Source organism: Epargyreus clarus, unplaced genomic scaffold (genome assembly GCF_041222505.1).
Source record: "Epargyreus clarus isolate Ecla_fem2 unplaced genomic scaffold, WU_Ecla_fem_2.2 ptg000002l, whole genome shotgun sequence".
Lineage (NCBI taxonomy): Eukaryota > Metazoa > Arthropoda > Insecta > Lepidoptera > Hesperiidae > Epargyreus > Epargyreus clarus.
Window position 1 is genome coordinate 1,945,948 of NW_027332210.1, and position 19,057 is coordinate 1,965,004.

General features: G+C 40.3%; 1 protein-coding gene across 4 annotated transcripts in view; it reads right to left on the bottom strand.

Moving 5' to 3' along the window:
• Nucleotides 1-19,057, bottom strand: part of Gprk2 (G protein-coupled receptor kinase 2) — a 79,716-nt gene that overhangs the window by 13,197 nt on the left and 47,462 nt on the right. The window contains exons 3-4 of one of the 4 annotated variants that reach the window (XM_073077728.1): nucleotides 5,571-5,683; nucleotides 498-645 (exon numbers count right to left, since the gene is read on the bottom strand). In XM_073077728.1, coding sequence (XP_072933829.1) covers nucleotides 498-645; nucleotides 5,571-5,683 — 261 coding nt within the window. Of the gene's footprint in view, nucleotides 1-377; nucleotides 664-5,570; nucleotides 5,684-19,057 lie in introns of all 4 variants that reach the window. The other 3 variants (XM_073077711.1, XM_073077719.1, XM_073077702.1) reach the window with 3 other exon arrangements.

The window sequence follows — 19,057 nt, forward strand, 5'->3', positions numbered from 1 at the left end:
AACCGGTGGTAGTAATATAATAAAAATTCGTAACTATTATTATGAATATAAATGTGAGTTCCTTGTGTTTGTTTCTTTGTTTGTTTGCTTGCTACGCCTTCACAAGCATACAGTTATGTCTAACTACATAACCGATTTCCATGAAATTTTGTTTTCAGGAGGTCTGAATAAGATATACAAGGGTACACTTGATCTGGAAAAAATGTCCAGTCCTGAGGGATACATAAAAAATTCTGTAAGTGTTGCGAAGCCGCAGGTAAAGCTAGTATTGTATAAATACGTGCATGTAACCTCGTAGACCCCAAAATAAATACATTTTTTTCTCATGAAAGTCTGTAACGACAATCGATAAATCGGTGTACAGCCGCACTGCCCACCTTCGAGCTGCGAGCCAGCGTCGTCAACGACGTCAGCGGGCACGACATCAGTGACCGCGTCGCAGTCTTCCGCCTTCGGGAGCTTGTTCACAACCCGCGACGCACAGTACCACTTCCCACCTTCGAGCTGCGAGCTGGCGTCGTCGACGACATCGGCGGGTACGACGTCGGTCACAGCGTCTCCGTCATCCGCCTTCAGGTACTTCCCGAAGACCCGCGCCGCGAGCGCCGCCCTCGACTCGTCCACCTCCACTTCATACTTCTCCGCCTGGAACACACAGCACATCTATCTTTACTATTGTAAACCTGTTATGGTTGAAGCCGAATTAATCCAAATATTGCTAATGTTAGTAATCCTAAATCTATTGAATATTTTGCCCACCCAACTAATTGAATTTGGGTACTCAAAATATTTAATCGATTGATTTTATTCATTACGGGCGTATATTTATTCAAACTTTCAAGTTACAGACAGCATCTTAAGTTTCCATTATTGTACAAAGGCCAACTAAACAAAAATCAAAGAAAATAACTTGGCAGTCTAAAGTGTAGTATTGTAAGATATAGTCTTTAAAGTCAATAAAATATCATCGATCATTTTTCACCCAATAATCGTTTAGGTATACTTCAATACATTGACCGCAATAATATTTACGAAAACGAGGCCCTCAAACTAAATCTTCGTACAGCATTAACTTAATTTTTGCAAACTCGCTTCAAAAGGAGGAACAGAAAAAAATAGTCAGCACTATGAGGACTTCTGAGCTCATTATCAAGATTAATGACTCCCGCAATCGCAACGCTCCATTAGCCATAGAGATCATTTCTCACCCCGCCTCACCCCTTCTCACCTCGCCTCACCCGGTCACCTAACGTCACCCCCCTTTTAGAACTCGAGGGGGTGAGCATCCCATCCGGCAATCACTCCGCCGCGCCATTGCTTGCAATTTTTAAGTGTTGAATTAAATTTCACTTAGCGACGTCGCCCGTAGGAAGTGCTTTCAACCCTAAAGTGACACTATTAGCTCTTTTCTGGAGTTTTATTTTGTAACCACTTTTAAAATGGCTTTAGGTACCGCTTAACTATGATTTTAAAATGTTTAAAGAACCTTTTGAAATGCTGGTACGGAATATTTATTTAGTCGCAAATCTGCCGCGAGGGACCAAAATCACTTGAATGTTTAAATCATGTTGTTATAGCTTTGCGAACTGGTACCAAATTTGGCAAGTCTTGAATTATAGTATAAACATATTTTATATGACCAGGAACCCAACCCCAGTAGAACAATAATGGTTTGACGTAGTCTCATTTAACGAAATAGACGTTTAGCGCCTGGCATTTTTCGAATTAGACATTCAGCTTAAACATTTTCTTCCACGAAATCTACAAACTTATACATTTTAATTTGTACTTTTTCACTTCTAAAACATGAATGGAACCGACCACAAATCCACAATCACGAATAATCATTCATTTGAATCCAGTATTCACTCTCCCAGCCTCTTAAAATGCAGCCGATGAACTTTCCGGTGACAAAATGTCATTTCCTTCCCTACCTTCAGACTCGGTTCTCCATAATAATGTAAAATCTCAAAGCGCTTGAATACTAGCTAACTCACTTAAGATGACTTTCAAGTTGTCGCTGTTCAAAGATGTTAATAATTTGTTAGAAATAAGATTTTTTACTAATTGGCTTCATTTTAAAATCCTTTTCACAATCGGCACCTTTACATCTCGATGAATTGGTGTCGACAAAATTTTTGGATATGTTAGTTTCAGAATTTTTTTTTTTTTTTTTTTTTTTTTATATTTGAACCTGACGATAAAGCAGACGTGCTACCTGATGGAAAGTAGTCAACGTCGCCTATGGACATTTGCAACACCAGAGGAGTCGCCAATGCATCGCCGGCTTTGAAGGAGAGCTCTTTTTGCACCTTTTTTGAAGAGCCCCATGTCATAGCGCTCCGGGAATACCTCAGAAGGAAGTTCATTCCACATCTTGCACGTCCGTGGCAAGAACGTCCGCGCAAATCGAACCGTGGAGGACCGCCACGAGTCCAGTTGGTGTGGATGGAACTTCATCCTTCGGCGAGTGGTGCGATGGAGGAACGGTGATGTAGGCACCAGGTCAAATAGTTCGTGGGAACACTCACCATTGTAAAGCCGGTAGAACACGCAGAGGGAACCTATGTCCCTCCGTAAACTTAAAGGTTCTAGCCGGTCGGAAATCCTCGGATCGTTGACGATTCGTACTGCGCGTTTCTGTACGGAGTCAAGTGGGTTAAGTTGGTATTGGGGTGCTCCTGCCCAGAGATGCGAGCAGTACTCCATGTGGGGTCTCACTTGCGCCTTATAAAGCAGAAGGAGTTGCCCCGCAGTGAAGTACCGCTTCGCTCTGTTCAGGACGCCCAGCTTCCTTGATGCCAACTTCGCCTTAACGTCCAAATGACCCCGGTATTGCACATCACACGATATGTCAACTCCTAGGATCCCTATACTTTTATCAATGGTGAGTGGAATTCCCTGGAACCGTGGCGCTATGACGAATGGGGTTTTTTTAGCGGTGAACGCGCAGACTTGCGTCTTCGTGGGGTTGAACTCAACAAGGTTAAGTCGACCCCATGTCGAGACCTGCTCCAGAGAGTTCTCGATTTCAGACACAAGTCGGATTCTGCTTTCCTCCACGAGAGTCCGAGAGGTGTTTGCACGGCCTGTGTACACAGCATCTCCCGTACTATCATCCGCATAGCAATGAATGCTGCTAGATTTTTGCAACATGTCATTGATATGCAGAATGAATAGCGTGGGAGAGAGGACAGAGCCCTGGGGCACGCCAGCATTAACAGGCTTCGTGTCTGAGCAGCACCCGTCAACTACGACTTTGATTTGCCGCTCAGACAGAAAACTGGCTGTCCATGTGCACAACCTCTCGGGAAGACCGTAAGATGGAAGCTTCGCGAGAAGGGCCCTATGCCAGACCCGGTCAAAGGCCTTTGCGATATCCAGGCTAACCGCCAACGCCTCACCATTACTCTCAACGGCTTGCGCCCATCGGTGTGTGAGGTACACCAGAAGATCACCAGCTGAACGGCCCTTGCGGAAACCATATTGGTGATCGCTGATCAGCTGGCGATCCTCGAGGTACCTCAGAAGCTGGGTATTAACCACACGCTCCATTACCTTTGAGAGCAAGGAGGTTATCGCAATAGGCCTGTAATTAGCCGGGTCACTGCGGTCACCCTTTTTAGGAATCGGGTGAACGAGGGCTACCTTCCACGAAGACGGTACTTCACCTGTGGTATAGGAAAGCGAGAATAAGCGCGTTAAGATGGGAGTCAACTCGGGAGCACACGTCCTCAGCACCACTGCGGGGATTTCGTCCGGCCCACTCGACTTCTTGACATCAAGGGACAATAGAGCTCGCCTGACAGCTCTCTGCGTAAAGCGTATATCAGGCATAGAACCCTCACACCGCGGGATGGTAGGCGGTGTGGCCCCCTTGTCATCAAGAGTCGAGTTTGAGGCAAAGAGGTTGCCCAGAAGATCGGCTTTCCCCTTTGCCGTGTGGGCCAGAGAATCGTCTGATTTCCGCAGGGGCGGTAGTGAGGAGTGACAGAAATTACCCACGACAGCTTTGGCCAGCGACCAGAAGGCTCGACTCCCGGAGGGGTAACCAAGTAGTCGCTCGCCAATTCTGCCAATGTGCCTAGACTTCGCCTTGGCCATATACTTCTTTACTGAACGGGAGGCAGCGTTAAGTGCGGTTCGTAACTCGGGGGTCTTCGGATCCTTGCACGCGTGCGCTGATGCCCAGGCTTGGTAGGCCTCTTGCTTATGACGTGAAGCCTTAGCGCAAGGCCCATCAAACCAGGGCTGACTCCGCCCACCGACGGACACGACAGAGTTTGGAATGAAGCATTCCATACCCTGCCGTATGACGTCGGCCACAGAGTCAGCGCACATGCTAGGATCACCCGAGACGAAGCATAGCTGCCTCCACGGGTACGAGGCCAGGAATTCCCGGAGCCCGTCCCAATCTGCTGACCTGTAGTGCCAAACTTGTCGCTTCCCCGGTGGTCGAGCCCCCGTGGGACGCGACAAGGGCACAGAAGAACTTACCAAGCAATGGTCAGAAGATCCAAGAGGAGCCTTGACCATCACTTGGTAGTCATCAGGATGGTTGGTTAACAGAAGATCCAGCAAAGACGCAGTATGGGTCTCAATATCAGGTACCCTAGTATGACCGGGTACGACCTGGGAGAGCCCATATGCCAAGGAGAAGTCATACGCAGTTCTTCCGGCGAAGTCCGGCGAAGTCCGAAGAATTTAGCGAGATGGCCAAGCTGGTCGATTGACCAGTCATTGTCATCATTCTTCAGTCATCATCGTCATTAGTATCATCATCATCATCATCTCATCTATAAATTTTATCGTAATTACGAATCTACTCCAATCTAGAAATATATTGAAGACCAAAGAAGAACTGAAACGAATACGTGAAAAATTTATAAATTCATCAAACTTTACACGTCTATTCCTTGAAAAACGTTTTATAAAATACAATACGATTTGCAACAATATAACTCTAGGAAATGATATCTCGTCAGCACCCTCCTAGCCTCTTAAACTGCATGAAACAGATCTTCCGGTGACAAAATGTCATTTCCCTCCGACGGCTCTCGTCTCGGCTTCCCAGAATTGGATAGACGTCACAAAACGCTCAATTGCTAACAAGTTTATAACAACGTTTTGACTTTTCTGTTCAAGAATTTTAAATTCACTTTTTGGAGAGATGTACCTTGAAAATAACTTCGAATCAATATGACGTAAATGTAGAATTTATGGTAAGACACATTCATTCGTTCGTGGCATTAATATCTTCAGTAAAATCAATGTAGTTAATGGGCCCGATCTAGTATTTGGGCAATCCGAGCAATTACTAAAGAAGTAAAAATGAGAGGCGAAAAATTGAGAGGATTGCTTTTTTGCCGACCTACACAAATAAAGGGCGGCAAATTTAACTCCTCACCCCGGACCGCATAAACCACATTGCTTACTACTTCCAAAGGTTGATTGTAAAGGGCGGCAAAGATTTATTTTGCCCGAAGCGGCTAAATAGGACCCTGGCATTTATTAACATATTCTTCGTAGTCACTGACACCATCTACAGTGTGACAAAGATCACAGCTTACCGCATCAAGGAAGCTGTTGTACTTGTGATAGTGCGGCCGGTTGCGCTCGCAGAACTGACGGAACAGCAGCTTGCCGATCGGCTGCTGGTCCACCACGTAGTCGTAGCCTACATCTGAAAAGAAGAGAAGAGAACTATTAATAACGGGAAGATTATGAGTATTGGAAGATTAAAACTATTATATCAGCCTAACGCCTATTACAATAGTTCATCGCGCGACAGAACACATCTGTGGCTGACTCTAGGTGGAAAACTAATCTCACATAAAGTTGATTAAGTAGAGATGTTCATGGGGACCAGTAACTCCTTGCCATCTCGTTCACTTCATGCTCGTTCGCTACATTTAATATTGAAAAAACTTTTACTTTACTTTTAACAAAGATGTATGGTGTTTTACCGGGAGGTTAGGTAGATTGGACTTTATGAACCGAAAGTGTAATTTTAATGTTTATTTTGTATGTAACTCTAACGCAGTAAACTGACCTAAGTCAGGAAAACAGTTGCGATAAAGTTAATAATAGCTCAGTGCCCAAAAAGGATGTATTCAAATAAATTCAGCAATGGATTTCCTATTACCATTAGTATTTCTGGCGTGACGTCACAACATCATTAAGCTCGATGCACATCTACCAGATGTAACGCAGGTGCATTGCATAATTTGCAGTGAACCGGTAGTTTTTTACCCAACTGCGGAAGGTAATGTTTCTCGAGCGTATGAATACATGTCTCATTCTTTGACACGCCCTCGAGCCAATGCATTGGGCCAAGTTACGGAATACATGTCTCATTCTTTGACACGCCCTCGAGCCAATGCATTGGGCCAAGTTACGGGTGTGACTTTGGTTATATTAACACGCTTTTATTAGTTTGGGTTGTATGTATGTATGTACGTAACAGAGTAACGGAATCTTTGAACTCGATTTCTATCCACTTTGAACGTTCAGGTTAATTCAAAATTTAGAAAAATTATCAAAAAGCGATACACGATTTTAATAATTTTCTGTCCTTATCAACATCCTCATCCTTTACATGAACTTTCTCTAAGGCGCTCAAACGCCCCCTCGAAAATCGTTAATCCTGATTATGCCGATAAGGACAACGGGACAAGATTATCAAAATAAGCGCTCAATGTGAATAAAGTCCAAATAAAATAGAAGAGTCCAAAGATTCCGTTATATATATATATATATATATATATATATATATATATATATATATATATATATATATATATATATATATATATATATATATATATATATATATATATATATATATATATATATATATATGTGTAGGTCAAGCTAATAAAAGCGTGGTAAATGTATACGGCAAAGGCAGTGATAGCCTAGTGGTTAAGAAACTCGGCCTCTCGATCCGGTCTCGAGGGGTCCGAGGTTCAAATCCCAGGCACGCACCTCTGATTTTTCAAAGTTATGTGCGTATTAGAAATTAATTATCACTTGCTAAACGGTGAAAGAAAACATCGTGAGGTAACCTGCATACCAGAATTTATAAAAAAAAAACTCAATGGTATGTGAAGTCTACCAATTCACACTTGGACAGCGCGGTGGACTATGGCCTAATCCTTCTCATTATGAGAGGAGACTCGTGCCCAGCAGTGGGACGTTAATTGGTTGACGATGAAATATATGCGGTGTCGGCAAATGTGAAATGAGCTTTACAATTACAGCCACCGTCACGTAACATCAAAACAACGGAAACGAACTGGAAAACAATTGCTCTGACGAATGTCCCACAAAATCCACTTTTCATTACATTTACCATTAGTACCCTTACCATGTGTTTTTACGTTTTGACAAATATGTTTTGGTATGTGTTTACGTATTTGCCCATACAATTTCCAATCAGCGCCCCTAGCGGATTGTATCAGAACTATAGTGTCAGTAACGTAACATTAAATGTCTAAATTGACAAAATGGCGCTTTATGTTTTGTCTCTCTTTTTTGCGAACATGTGAGGCAGACAGAAAGACTTGAGCACTTACTTATTGTTACGTTTACTCAGTGGTGCGCTTTCGACAACTCATTCTACTGAAACAAACGGAACAGAATAATGGATTGAGTAAACGTAACGGAAATTTGTGGGATATTTTGAAAACTCGTACTAAGGGTACAGGTACCGCCGACGCGTTCGCTACTTCAATCCTCAAAAAAGGCGCAAAAACAGCTCTCCTTCAAAGCAGGTGGTGCATTGGCGACTCCTCTGGTGTTACAAATGTCCATAGGCGACGTTAACTACTTTCCATCAGTAGCACTACCATGAGTTGGCATAGAAACGCCACTATAGAAATTGTAAATAGAAAACTATTGTCATTTTGCTAGTGAATAACATAACTACTATCGTTACGGTATTTCTTGACAACGTCTGTCAAATTAATGACTCATGGGACCGAATTTGTATGGCAATAGATCATAATGACATTCGCTAGCGATTTGATTTCGATAGGTTTTTTACGTTACGAGTGGCTCACACTATGGAATTTAGTTCTACGAGTAACCACCAGAGGCGCTGTACAATTTTTCATACATTTATTTTACGCAGTCGCTAGCGAGTAATACTTTTGTAAACTCATGGTAGTGCTACAGGTAGCTAGTCTGCTTTATCGTCAAGTTCAAATATAAAAAAAATCTTATGGAAAAATTTACATTATAAAAATTTCAAGTGTAAATATTACGGTTTCAGAGATAGAGCCCTGTGACAGACAGATAGACAGCGTAGGCTTAGTAATAGGGTTCCGTTTTTACCCTTTGGGTACGGTACCCTTAAAAAAATTTACGTTGTCGGCAAGTGCGAATCGACCTTTACTATTACAGCCAAAACATCAAAACAACGGAAACGAACTAGAAAACAATTGCTTCCAAGCAAATGTCCCACAAAATTCACGCTAATATACATTTTATGAGATGTAATTTTAGTAAGATGTCGATTGATGTCTTTTTGATTTTAGTTTTACTTTTACTTTGAATACGATTGTAACGACGAGTAAAAATAGAGCGCATATTTTTGTGATATGAACTTTAGGTGAACTATTTTTTAACCTATTAGTATCTGACAGCTGAGCACGGGTCTCTTCGTGGTCTAGGTTATAGTTCAACGTGCTGGCCATATGTCTTAGATTCACGCCCTACAAGCGGCACTTCAAATAAAATAATAAATAGATATTTAATTACTTAACCTGCTTTGATTTCTTAATTACCCGAGATAAATTGAAATCAATTCGGTTAAGCAACATCACTTCAAACGACTTAACGATTGTTTTCATGTCCACTCCGCACGGTCCAGAGTTACACGTTGCTCGAGTAACAATCAATTCCGTTGTATAACAATATAATCCCGAATGTTGTGTAATGAATAACGATAGTGTTAATATGAATAATGTTATCATCGGCGGGTATCAGCGCCGCAGCCTCGTTATTGGGTTATCAGTAACAGAATTACACTGATTCGAGGACCACGTAGCTCTGTGTATCTTCTTTATTTATGCTTACTAAGAAGGTTCAACAAATGTTTAATAAAATTTACTATAAAATGTACACTGGTTATCATGATTATTATTAAATAAAAAATATCATATTTCCGTGGCGCCGGGAAAACAATATTACTGACTAATGTTACATTAATTATATAGAAGTTTACCCAACTGCAGAGGGTAATGTTTGTCAAGCGTATGTCAGAAGTATGTGCATATATGTCTCATTTTCACGCCTTACAGCCCAAACAGCATTTCGAATAAAATAAAAATAAATATTTAATTCACTTAGCCTATTTTGATTTCTTAATGACTTGACATAGTTACGATGAAATCAAATCAATTAAGCAACATGAGTTCCTACGACTTAAGGTTCATTTCCAAGTCCACTCCACACTGTCCCGAGTCACAATAAATTCCATTGTACAACAATATAATCCCGAATGTTGTGTAATGAATAACTATAGTGTTAATATGAATAATGTTATCATCGGCGGGTATCAGCGCCGCAGCCTCGTTATTGGGTTATCAGTAACTGAATTATACTGATTCGAGTACTACGTAACTCTGTGGCGCCGGGGAAACAATATGAAAAAATCGAATTCAATAATTACATTGACAAGGGATTATTTATGTAAAAAGCTTTCATATAAGTTGATTAGATCTCTCACAGAATCGCACATACGAGTATGAACAACAAAATATTTGCTTTCATATGAAGATGTAATAACATAGGTATTGAACTCCCTAAAACTTAAAATCCGCCGAATATAGCGGAAATGCCTCGGATAAATATGTCTCCCTTACCACATCCTTTAAAGGTGGTAGAACCCTTTGTGGTTCGACTCCGGCGGCACCACCGCCACACCTATTTCCTACACCGCCACACCTATAAACCAGAACACAGCAGCGCATAACACTGCTGTTATGCGGCAGAAATAGGTGTGGCGGTGGTGCCGCCGGAGTCGAACCACAAAGGGTTCTACTACCTTCAAACCAATCGTAAGCCCATCCCCTGTGGTGTGACGTAAAAGGGGTTGCATCAGATTTCCCCCGGGAGCTGTCCAGTCGAGTGCGATCTATACAATTTTAATATTAATGGACTTACCATCAGTTTATGATACAAGATAATAGATACTAAGTAATTACACCAATAAGTAGGGATGGGACGGTACAAGGACTTACTCGATACTTTTATTTCGATATCGATACTTTAAAATTGGATGACTTCATGCGATGCGATAGTTCATGCGATCATTTATAGTCCTATGCGTGAGTAGCTATCATCAGTTCTTTGACTTGCTCTACAAACCCAAAGGTTTCACGGATTTAAATCTAACAATATGATGTTATTGTTAGATTTAATTTCTCATTTTTTAATACATATAGGTAACTTTTTTCATGTTTTTTTGTCCACCAAACTTCTGAGGACACGTAAGATAGGTGAATTATTTTCGTAAATCATGGACTGAATTTTAAGAAATCGATACCAAAATGGGATGACACAGATACAAGTAAGTATGTCTTACTATTTATGTCATATCCTTTGACATAATATACTACACATATCGTTATTTTGGGACCAAACGATATCTAATAAAAAAAATATCGATACCCGAGAAGTATCGGCACATCACTACCAATAACTGGGACCGTAGCCGGCCCAGGTCAATTAGCCGACGTCCGTATATAAGTCGATTAACATTACGAACCGTATTCCTAGGGTCACAAGGGCGAAAATCGTCAAGCAAGTTATTAATTAAAGCGTGACGTGAAAATGCTATGCAAAGTTACGCTTTTAATTATAACTTCGATGACATAAAAACGACGTAGGCAGAGCCAGGGACGGATTTAGGACCAACGGGACTGGCCCTGGAGCCTCCACAAGAAAGAGGGCCCCATAAAAATCCAAATTTCGAAGTGTGCGCACATTATACGTTTTTTCTTCAAGCAGCCTTTTTTTTTTGGATTTTTATCGACAGTATTTAACTAACAGTTACTTAATTCTTTGTTAAAAAAATAATTTATAGGCAAAAAATTTTAAAAGGCTTGACGGAAAAAATCCTTTCTTAAAATGCTTGGAAATAATCGTTTTATTCGGAAAATAATTAGGGTCCTCCGCTCCATCGTTGCACCAAAGCCTCTTTGGCAAAGGGAGATCTCCCGCCGGGCTAGGTGATCATGCCCGGGGAGCGGCCGTGCTCCAACAGTCTCAGTTCGGAACTTGTATATATGCCATATACTTAGAATACTTCGATAGCGTGATTCAGAATACTCGTGGCGCCATCTCTTGACGAGTAGCGGGAGGTCGCCACACCTCCACACGTCCAAATCCGGCCCTGGGCAACTACTTTTAAACTTAGTTGCCATCACTAAGTGATTACATAGTTCTATTAGAGGTGTACTATTAATGGGTTAAAAGGTGGTAAAGTATGGTTCGATAAGGGATTAAAGGTGTATTAATTGTTTAAGGGTACGAGTATGGTAAGACCGAAGAGGTCAACGCCATCTATTACTAGCTTGGAGCTGTTTTACGTTTGATTGAAGGGTTTAGATGCCGGCTGACTTATATATGAGGCGACCCATCTTAGTCCTCAGAATTGACAATGTATCTAGCTATGATTTTTTTATAAAATTGAGGAAGCAAATAAAAAGCAGTAAACCTGACGATAAGTGGCCGCTGCCGCTTATGTACTTAGTCAAACCTAGATTAAATGGGAACTAGGATAGCTCACAGTTGCATTACTTTCCCTTAGGACTAATGCTATATGCTATATTTCACATACCTTTGAAATATTTTTTTGAAGATTTCTTAGGGATGCAAGTTTCCTCAAAATTTTCCTTCGCCGTTTAAGCAAGTGATAATTAATTCCTAATATGCACACTGGGATTTGACCCTCGGACCCCCGAATGAGAGGCCGAGTTTCTTAACCACTGCTTTTTCCATTTATAAAACGTTATAACCAATTTTTCATCTCCAAAGACATATTAGTTACCAAGCTAGTTTAACAAAATTGAATCCCCACCGTAGCGCATAGATAATGTAATATCATTTAGTGTCTTGTACACATACATAATATAATGTAATATAACGTAGTGCCCTATCACGAACATTAAAACGTACCGTTATAAACGAGCCGCGAACTACCCGCCATCTCGTAAAGCGTACGATACAGATCTAGCTAGACAGTAGACACTAAAGACGCAACATTGTAGAACACAAACGAGGCAGTGTCTCATCTAGGGAGACTATTCTATACACTCGATAACGAAGTTTGGAGTCCTTTCAAACATGAATTTTAATATATGTATATCCAAAGATTTATTTTTATATTTAAACCTAACGATAAAGCAGACGTACAATCTTATGAAAAGTAGTCAACATCGCCTATGGACATCATATACCTTTGTAATATTTTTTTGAAGATTTCTTAAGTACGCAAGTTTCCTCAAAATTTCCCTTCACCGTTTAAGCAAGTGATAATTCATTCCTAAAACGCACATAACTTAAAAAAAATGTCTCGGATTTGAACCTCCGACCCCCGAATGAGATGCCGATTTCCTTAACCACTACTTTTTCCATCTATAAAACGTTATAACAGTTTAACAACCTCCAAAGACAATCTCGTATGACAATATTATATCTTCACCGTAGCGCATAGATAATGTAATATCATTTAGTGTCTTGTACGCATACATATTATAATGTAATATAATGTAGTGCCCTATCACGAACATTAAAACCTACCGTAATAAACGAGCCGCGAACTACCCGCCATCTCGTAAAGCGTACGATACAGATCTAGCTAGACAGTAGACACTAAAGACGCAACATTGTAGAGCGCAAACGAGGCAGTGTCTCATCTAGGGAGACTATTCTGTACACTCGAAGTTTCAAAACAGTCCAAACGTAATTTTGTGTCGCGTCCGCACCCTTGTCAAACTGTCACAAATTCTAAGGTGTGGATAGATCTTTTGACTTGGTTTATGTATGTTTGAAAGCGCTTGTAGTATAGCTTTTGACAAGCCAAGCGTTTGTAGATGTTTAGGGTTTTGCGGCAAACGTCAAGCGTGCAGATTATATACAAAGCGATAGCAGTCAAATTCTATTTTATCTAATAGATTTTTTATAAAAGTAATAAACTAGTCTAGCTGTCCACTCGCTAACCATAAGTGGCAATTGACCATAAACATCGGTCATCAACCACAAATGCATTGCTATTTCTATAGACTATGTTGAAATGCTTCGTATAAATGAGAGTTGCGTGTAACTATCACATGACTTTTACATTCATTCATATTTTTTTTGTAATGAGACGAAATTTCCGAGGCGTTCCAGTATAGTCCTCAGTCCTGTGACCGATCTCAAGTAGGAATCTAATCTGGAGCTTATTACAGATATCTGCATGCTCCCTTGCTGCTCCTAAATTATAAAAAAATATATCAGTCCGTCAAAAATAGATCATGAGTAATCCTAACGACCAATCCGAAACTACACTCGAAAGTACGATTCCATTTCAGAATAATCCACAAGAACAATAATATAAAGACCGGTCTCTATGAAGCAACAAATTCAGCTCTTTACGCCCGCTACCAAGATAACGATGGATTTAGTCCATCGTTCGCAGATTAAGTGACAACTCGTTATAATCCGGCTCGAAGGACCAAGTTTCTATACAATATAACTATTTTCCTAGTAGTTTGTGAAACTTTTTAAGACGAATGAAATCAAGAAGTATTACTTTTATTTATATTTAATAATAAACATAATAATAAATATGTTTTATATTGTAAAATAGAAGACGAGCAGGTCCATCTGTTAGTTACTGGCAACTGAAGGCCATGGACATCGATAACCAACCCCAGGTCAGCCACAGATGCGTACCTTTATTGTATAAGATGGGTTTAGTTCATATTTGGTTGACTAAGTGACAACTTATTATAATCCGGCTCGAAGGACCAACTTTCCATACAATATAGTAACTATACTATTTATTTGTTAACTCGATTTGTAGGTACTTAAGTTAAATAAAACCGCGTCATTTAAAACCCAGTTTTAATGAATTGCTGAAATTATCAGTATAATGACAAAACAAATTTATTTGAAAACCACAAACCAGCAACGTATTATATATTTGATTGATAAATAATTCACTTTTAGGAACCATTGATTGTAATTGATTAAAGATCAACACTAATTGTATTGTTGTTTAGGAATACAGTCCACCTGATTTTAAGTAGTCATTGCCGCCCATGTAAATCTGTTACCAGATGTATATGCTCCATATGCCAGAATTACCGTCATACGAAAGCGGAACACAGCAGCGCCTAACACTGCTATTATTACGTGTGTGGCGGTGGTGCCGCCGGAGTCGAACTACAGAGGGTTCTACCACCTTCAAAAAATCCAATACAGAACTATCATCGCTCCAAGTACAACATATCGTAACATGTCCCAAAATAACATGTTTACAACAGAACAAATTGTCGTTAATGCATTCTATCCACGAAACGAACCTGTTTAAAGTTGAAATGGCCACAACAACGATAAACAACAAACAAACAACAACATAAAGAATCTGCTAGTCGTTGGAAGCTTTGTAGTTATGGATAAAATCTGTTGTTTTATTTTTATAATATGGAGGTTCTGCTTGTGTTCCGGTTTGAAGTGTAAGGGACACATACTTTTCCGAGGCGTTCCAGCTTAGTCGTAAGGAGTAGCGGCGCATCTGCGGCCGACCTCAGGTAGGAATATCTAATCCTATCTGGGGTTGATAACAGATGTCCATGGGCGGCAGTAGCCACTTACCATCAAGTGTACTGCATGCTCGTCTTCTACACCTATATTATAAAAAAAAAACTAATTCTAAAAAAGAGGTTGTTTTTTTCTCGATTTTGGGTGGTAAGGTTTTTCGAGTGTGTGTATGCATGTATGTCTTATTCTTTGGCACGCCCAATAGCCCCAACGATTTGACAGATTTTAACATATGAAATGTCGTTGGATTCGTTTTAAATTGCGAGAGTAACCATAGGGTACATAGGTTATCAGTGGGGTGTTTGTTTTTACAATAACCATTTAATAAATTAATATGTACCCTTTTTTAACGCTGATAAATCCTCATTGTACCCTTTTCGGTCCGAGCGGAATGTACATGTCGGACTCTTGCTGACTAAGACTTGAAGGAAGACACCCATGCCCACCCGACTAATCGACTTGAGCACAAATCTTAATTCGAACGTGTATGACCACTCAAACCCATACATTTTATGAGTATATCGGTATTCATAACGTATAGCCCAACTTTGCCCATATAGACAAATTGATGTGGATATTTTCACAACTAAACCGCTAAGTCCCCGCTAAGGTAACCGCGTCATCACCAACGAGTAAGCGAGTACTTATTGGTAGAACGAAGTAACCAAAAATTGTAAAAACAGTTTCATTTGTTCACATTTTAAGACATATTATGAAGATGAAATTGTAAAACAAGTTATTTTTTTAGCTTTGTTAATAAAATATAATATTTTTTTTAGCTTTGTTAAAAAAATATTTGTAAAAATGTTCTGGTAAAAAACATTAAGTTCACTCATGTACAAATATTTAAAAGGGTATCTCAAAAAATACAAAGGCTTTACAGAACAATTTTATTTTTATTTTTCATTACTTCGGCCAATAGATATAGTTTACAATGTCTATTAGACAGAACTCGTCATATTTCGATCTTTGGCGGGCAGATCAATGGATAGATTGATTTTATTAATAACGGACATTAATCCATAAAAATTCACTAATAAAAACATGCAAATAATAAACTCTACAAATAATATGAACAATTTCTACGTTACATTCGAAGACAAAACTCGCATATCGTTAAACTTAGTTGGTAGAACAAGTGTATAACAGATTTTCATTTCACGAAGGCACGTCTCATACGCCCTAAGACTATACACATAGGGCATATTTTTGATCAAATCTACCGCCATTATGAAACACAATAACAATAATACGTTCAGTTAGCACTGTGTAATTGCTTTTATTGCCTAATCCTTTTAATATTTCTTGTTGGGAATGGAAAACGAGCTGAAAAAACTGTTGTATATAAGTCGTTATGATAATAGTATTAACGCAGCATTAGAGCTTATAATATTCAGTTGTAACATTCAAATCTATACATATAAATAAAATTGGAGCGTCTGTTTTTAATATTGAAATAACCGTTTTTTACTATATGCATACGAATATACATATGGTACATACACCAAAACATTTTTTTACAATTTACCGCGGGACACAGCTAGTAAAAAATAAATGCCGTATTTCGTGGTCCTAGTTAGTACACTAAAGATTTTCGGGTCATGGAAGACAAGTAAACATGGTCACGGCTGCAATTGAAGTCATTAGTCATATGCATTATTACTACTGATAACTAAATTGAAAATTCGAAAGGTCCATGTAAGTGGGTGTTTTACCTTTTTTTTCTTAACGAGGGGGAAAAAAGGTACCCGACGACATGGGAGCGACGCCGGGTTATGTGGGATTCTTACCGCACTAAAACCCCCCCGGTGGTCGTCCTCAACGCTTGTTGGAGAACTCCGGGATCTCCGACGGAACGCAACCGGAGTCCTTCAAGCGCGATGCCCCGATCGGGCTCTGCCTTGGGAGAGCAGTTTTCGCTCCTCCCGCACCATTTGGTGTATACGAAGCTATGCGACCACACATACCGCCGTCCTTCCTGGGATCGTTTACTGGACGGCTAGAGCTCCCACTCTTGCCGTCCCCGAAGACCCCTTTTAATCGCCTCTTACGACAGGCAGGAGTTACCGTAGCCCTATTCTAGTCCCGGAACTACAGGGACAAAGTGGGTGTTTTACCTAGAAAATGTAACCAGTTTTGGCTATTGAAATTGTCGCTGTCATCTATTTTCGTGTTTGAAAAATATAGTTTGTAAATCATTTAGGAATGAAGCGATGTTTCTCCGCACTTTTTCTTCGATTTCGTGTATTTGCACCACTTAACTGCAAATGTCGGCATTGTTCCGCGTAAATTACACCATGACAGCCATTAAATGGCTGACACATTGAAGCCAATTAATGGCTTCATTCAATTACAAGGCAGTAAGATATCTATACTTATCTATGGTTTTATCACACACTTCAAACTAGAACATAGTAGCTCTTAAGTCCTAACACAGTTATATGACAGAAAAAGGAGGCGGTGTAAGCAAAAAAACAATCCTGAATAAGAATATGATACTTATTACTATTTTTATTACCAAGGAAGGTTACGCGTGTATTATATTTACGCGTGTATCAAGTAAACATACAATGTTTGTAAATTTCTTTATTACGCCTTATCTGTCCAACGGCTGGATGGATTTCGACAGTTAACGTGTCATATCCTCATATCCGTCTTAAAAACCCTAAATTTGCCTTTAAATGGCAATTTCTTCAAATTTGTTTCTCAACGAAGTCATTTTAATTTACAGCGAAAAGGAATTTTAAGGAAGAGTTCCTCGTCTTCCTTATGGCGAATATCTAGGAAGTAGAGTCGGCAGGAAACTCCGACTGTAATGTTAGTTTCCTTTTTGCACTGCAAATTTTCCTCTGCGATAACATCTGCATACCTAATATTATATTCATGACGATCTTTCATAACACGAGCGACAGTGCCACTAGTTTTAAGGGTTCCGTGCCCAAAGGTTAAAAACAGAACCTTCAACATTTCATATTAACAAAGGTTAGATATAAGGAAGAGCGGAGCATCCTGCTACAGGCATTTTTAAAATGCTTACTAGGATGGCACCAATCACTACATAAATAGAAGTTCGAAGGTGGTAGAATCCTTTGTGGTTCGACTCCGGCGGCACCACCGCCACACCTATTTCTACCTAATAACAGCAGTGTTAGGCGCTGCTGTGTTCCGGTTTGAAGGGTGTGGTAAGGGAGACAGACTTTTCCGAGGCGTTCCAGCTTGGTCCTCAGGGGTAGCGGCGCATCTGTGGCCGACCTCAGGTAGGAATATTTAATCCTATCTGGGGTTGATTACAGATGTCCATGGGCGGCAGTAGCCACTTACCATCAGGTGGACTGCATGCTCGTCTGCTACTCTTATATTATAAAAAAAAAATAGAAGTACGAGTAATATACAAAGAAATGTTTAGTATTAGTCATGTTTTGTTATATCTAGTCATAAGCGTTTCTTCAGTAAATTTAATTTATTATTTAAAAATAAAGAACCCTATTTCTGAGCCTCCGCTGTCTGTCCGTCTGTCATAGGGCTCTATCTCGTGCATCGTAATAGATAGACACTTGGAATTTTTACAGAGTATGTAAAACGAAATTTTATTTTATTTCGTTTTTATTATTATTTTTTTTATTTTTTAGTATAGTTGTACCGCCTTCAATTTTTCTGCACATCCCTAGGGTTGACTGGGAGAAAATGCTATTTAGCATTAAGTCCGCCTTTTGTACCACACTATTTTTAACATGGTCAATAAAGAGTAAATAAAAAAAACGGTGATCGGAATAAGCTTGAAAATAAGCTGCCACCTATGGACATTTGTGACCAAGTCCATATAGAACAGGGTTTTCACTGAAGATGCTTACAGATGTGTTGCCACTCCCGAGGACCTTTTTTTTTGTTTACGAGGGGGAAACCTTCAAAAGGTACCCTATGCCGTGGGAGCGACACGGGGTTATGTGGGATTCTTACCGCACTAAAACCCTCCGGTGGCCGTCCTCGGCGCTGCGTAGAGGACTCCGGGATCTCCAAAGGATCGCAACCGGAGTCCTCTTAGCGCGGTGCCACGTCGGGCTCCGCCCAGGCGAGCATGGTGCTTGCCACTCCGTCTGATATGCACGACGGTATGCGACCACACATACAGCCGTCCTTCCCTGGGTCGCTGGCCGGGCGGTTCGAGCTCCCACTCTTGCCACCCGCAACCCCGAAAGCCCCTTTTAGTCGCCTCTTACGATAGGCAGGGGATACCGTAGCC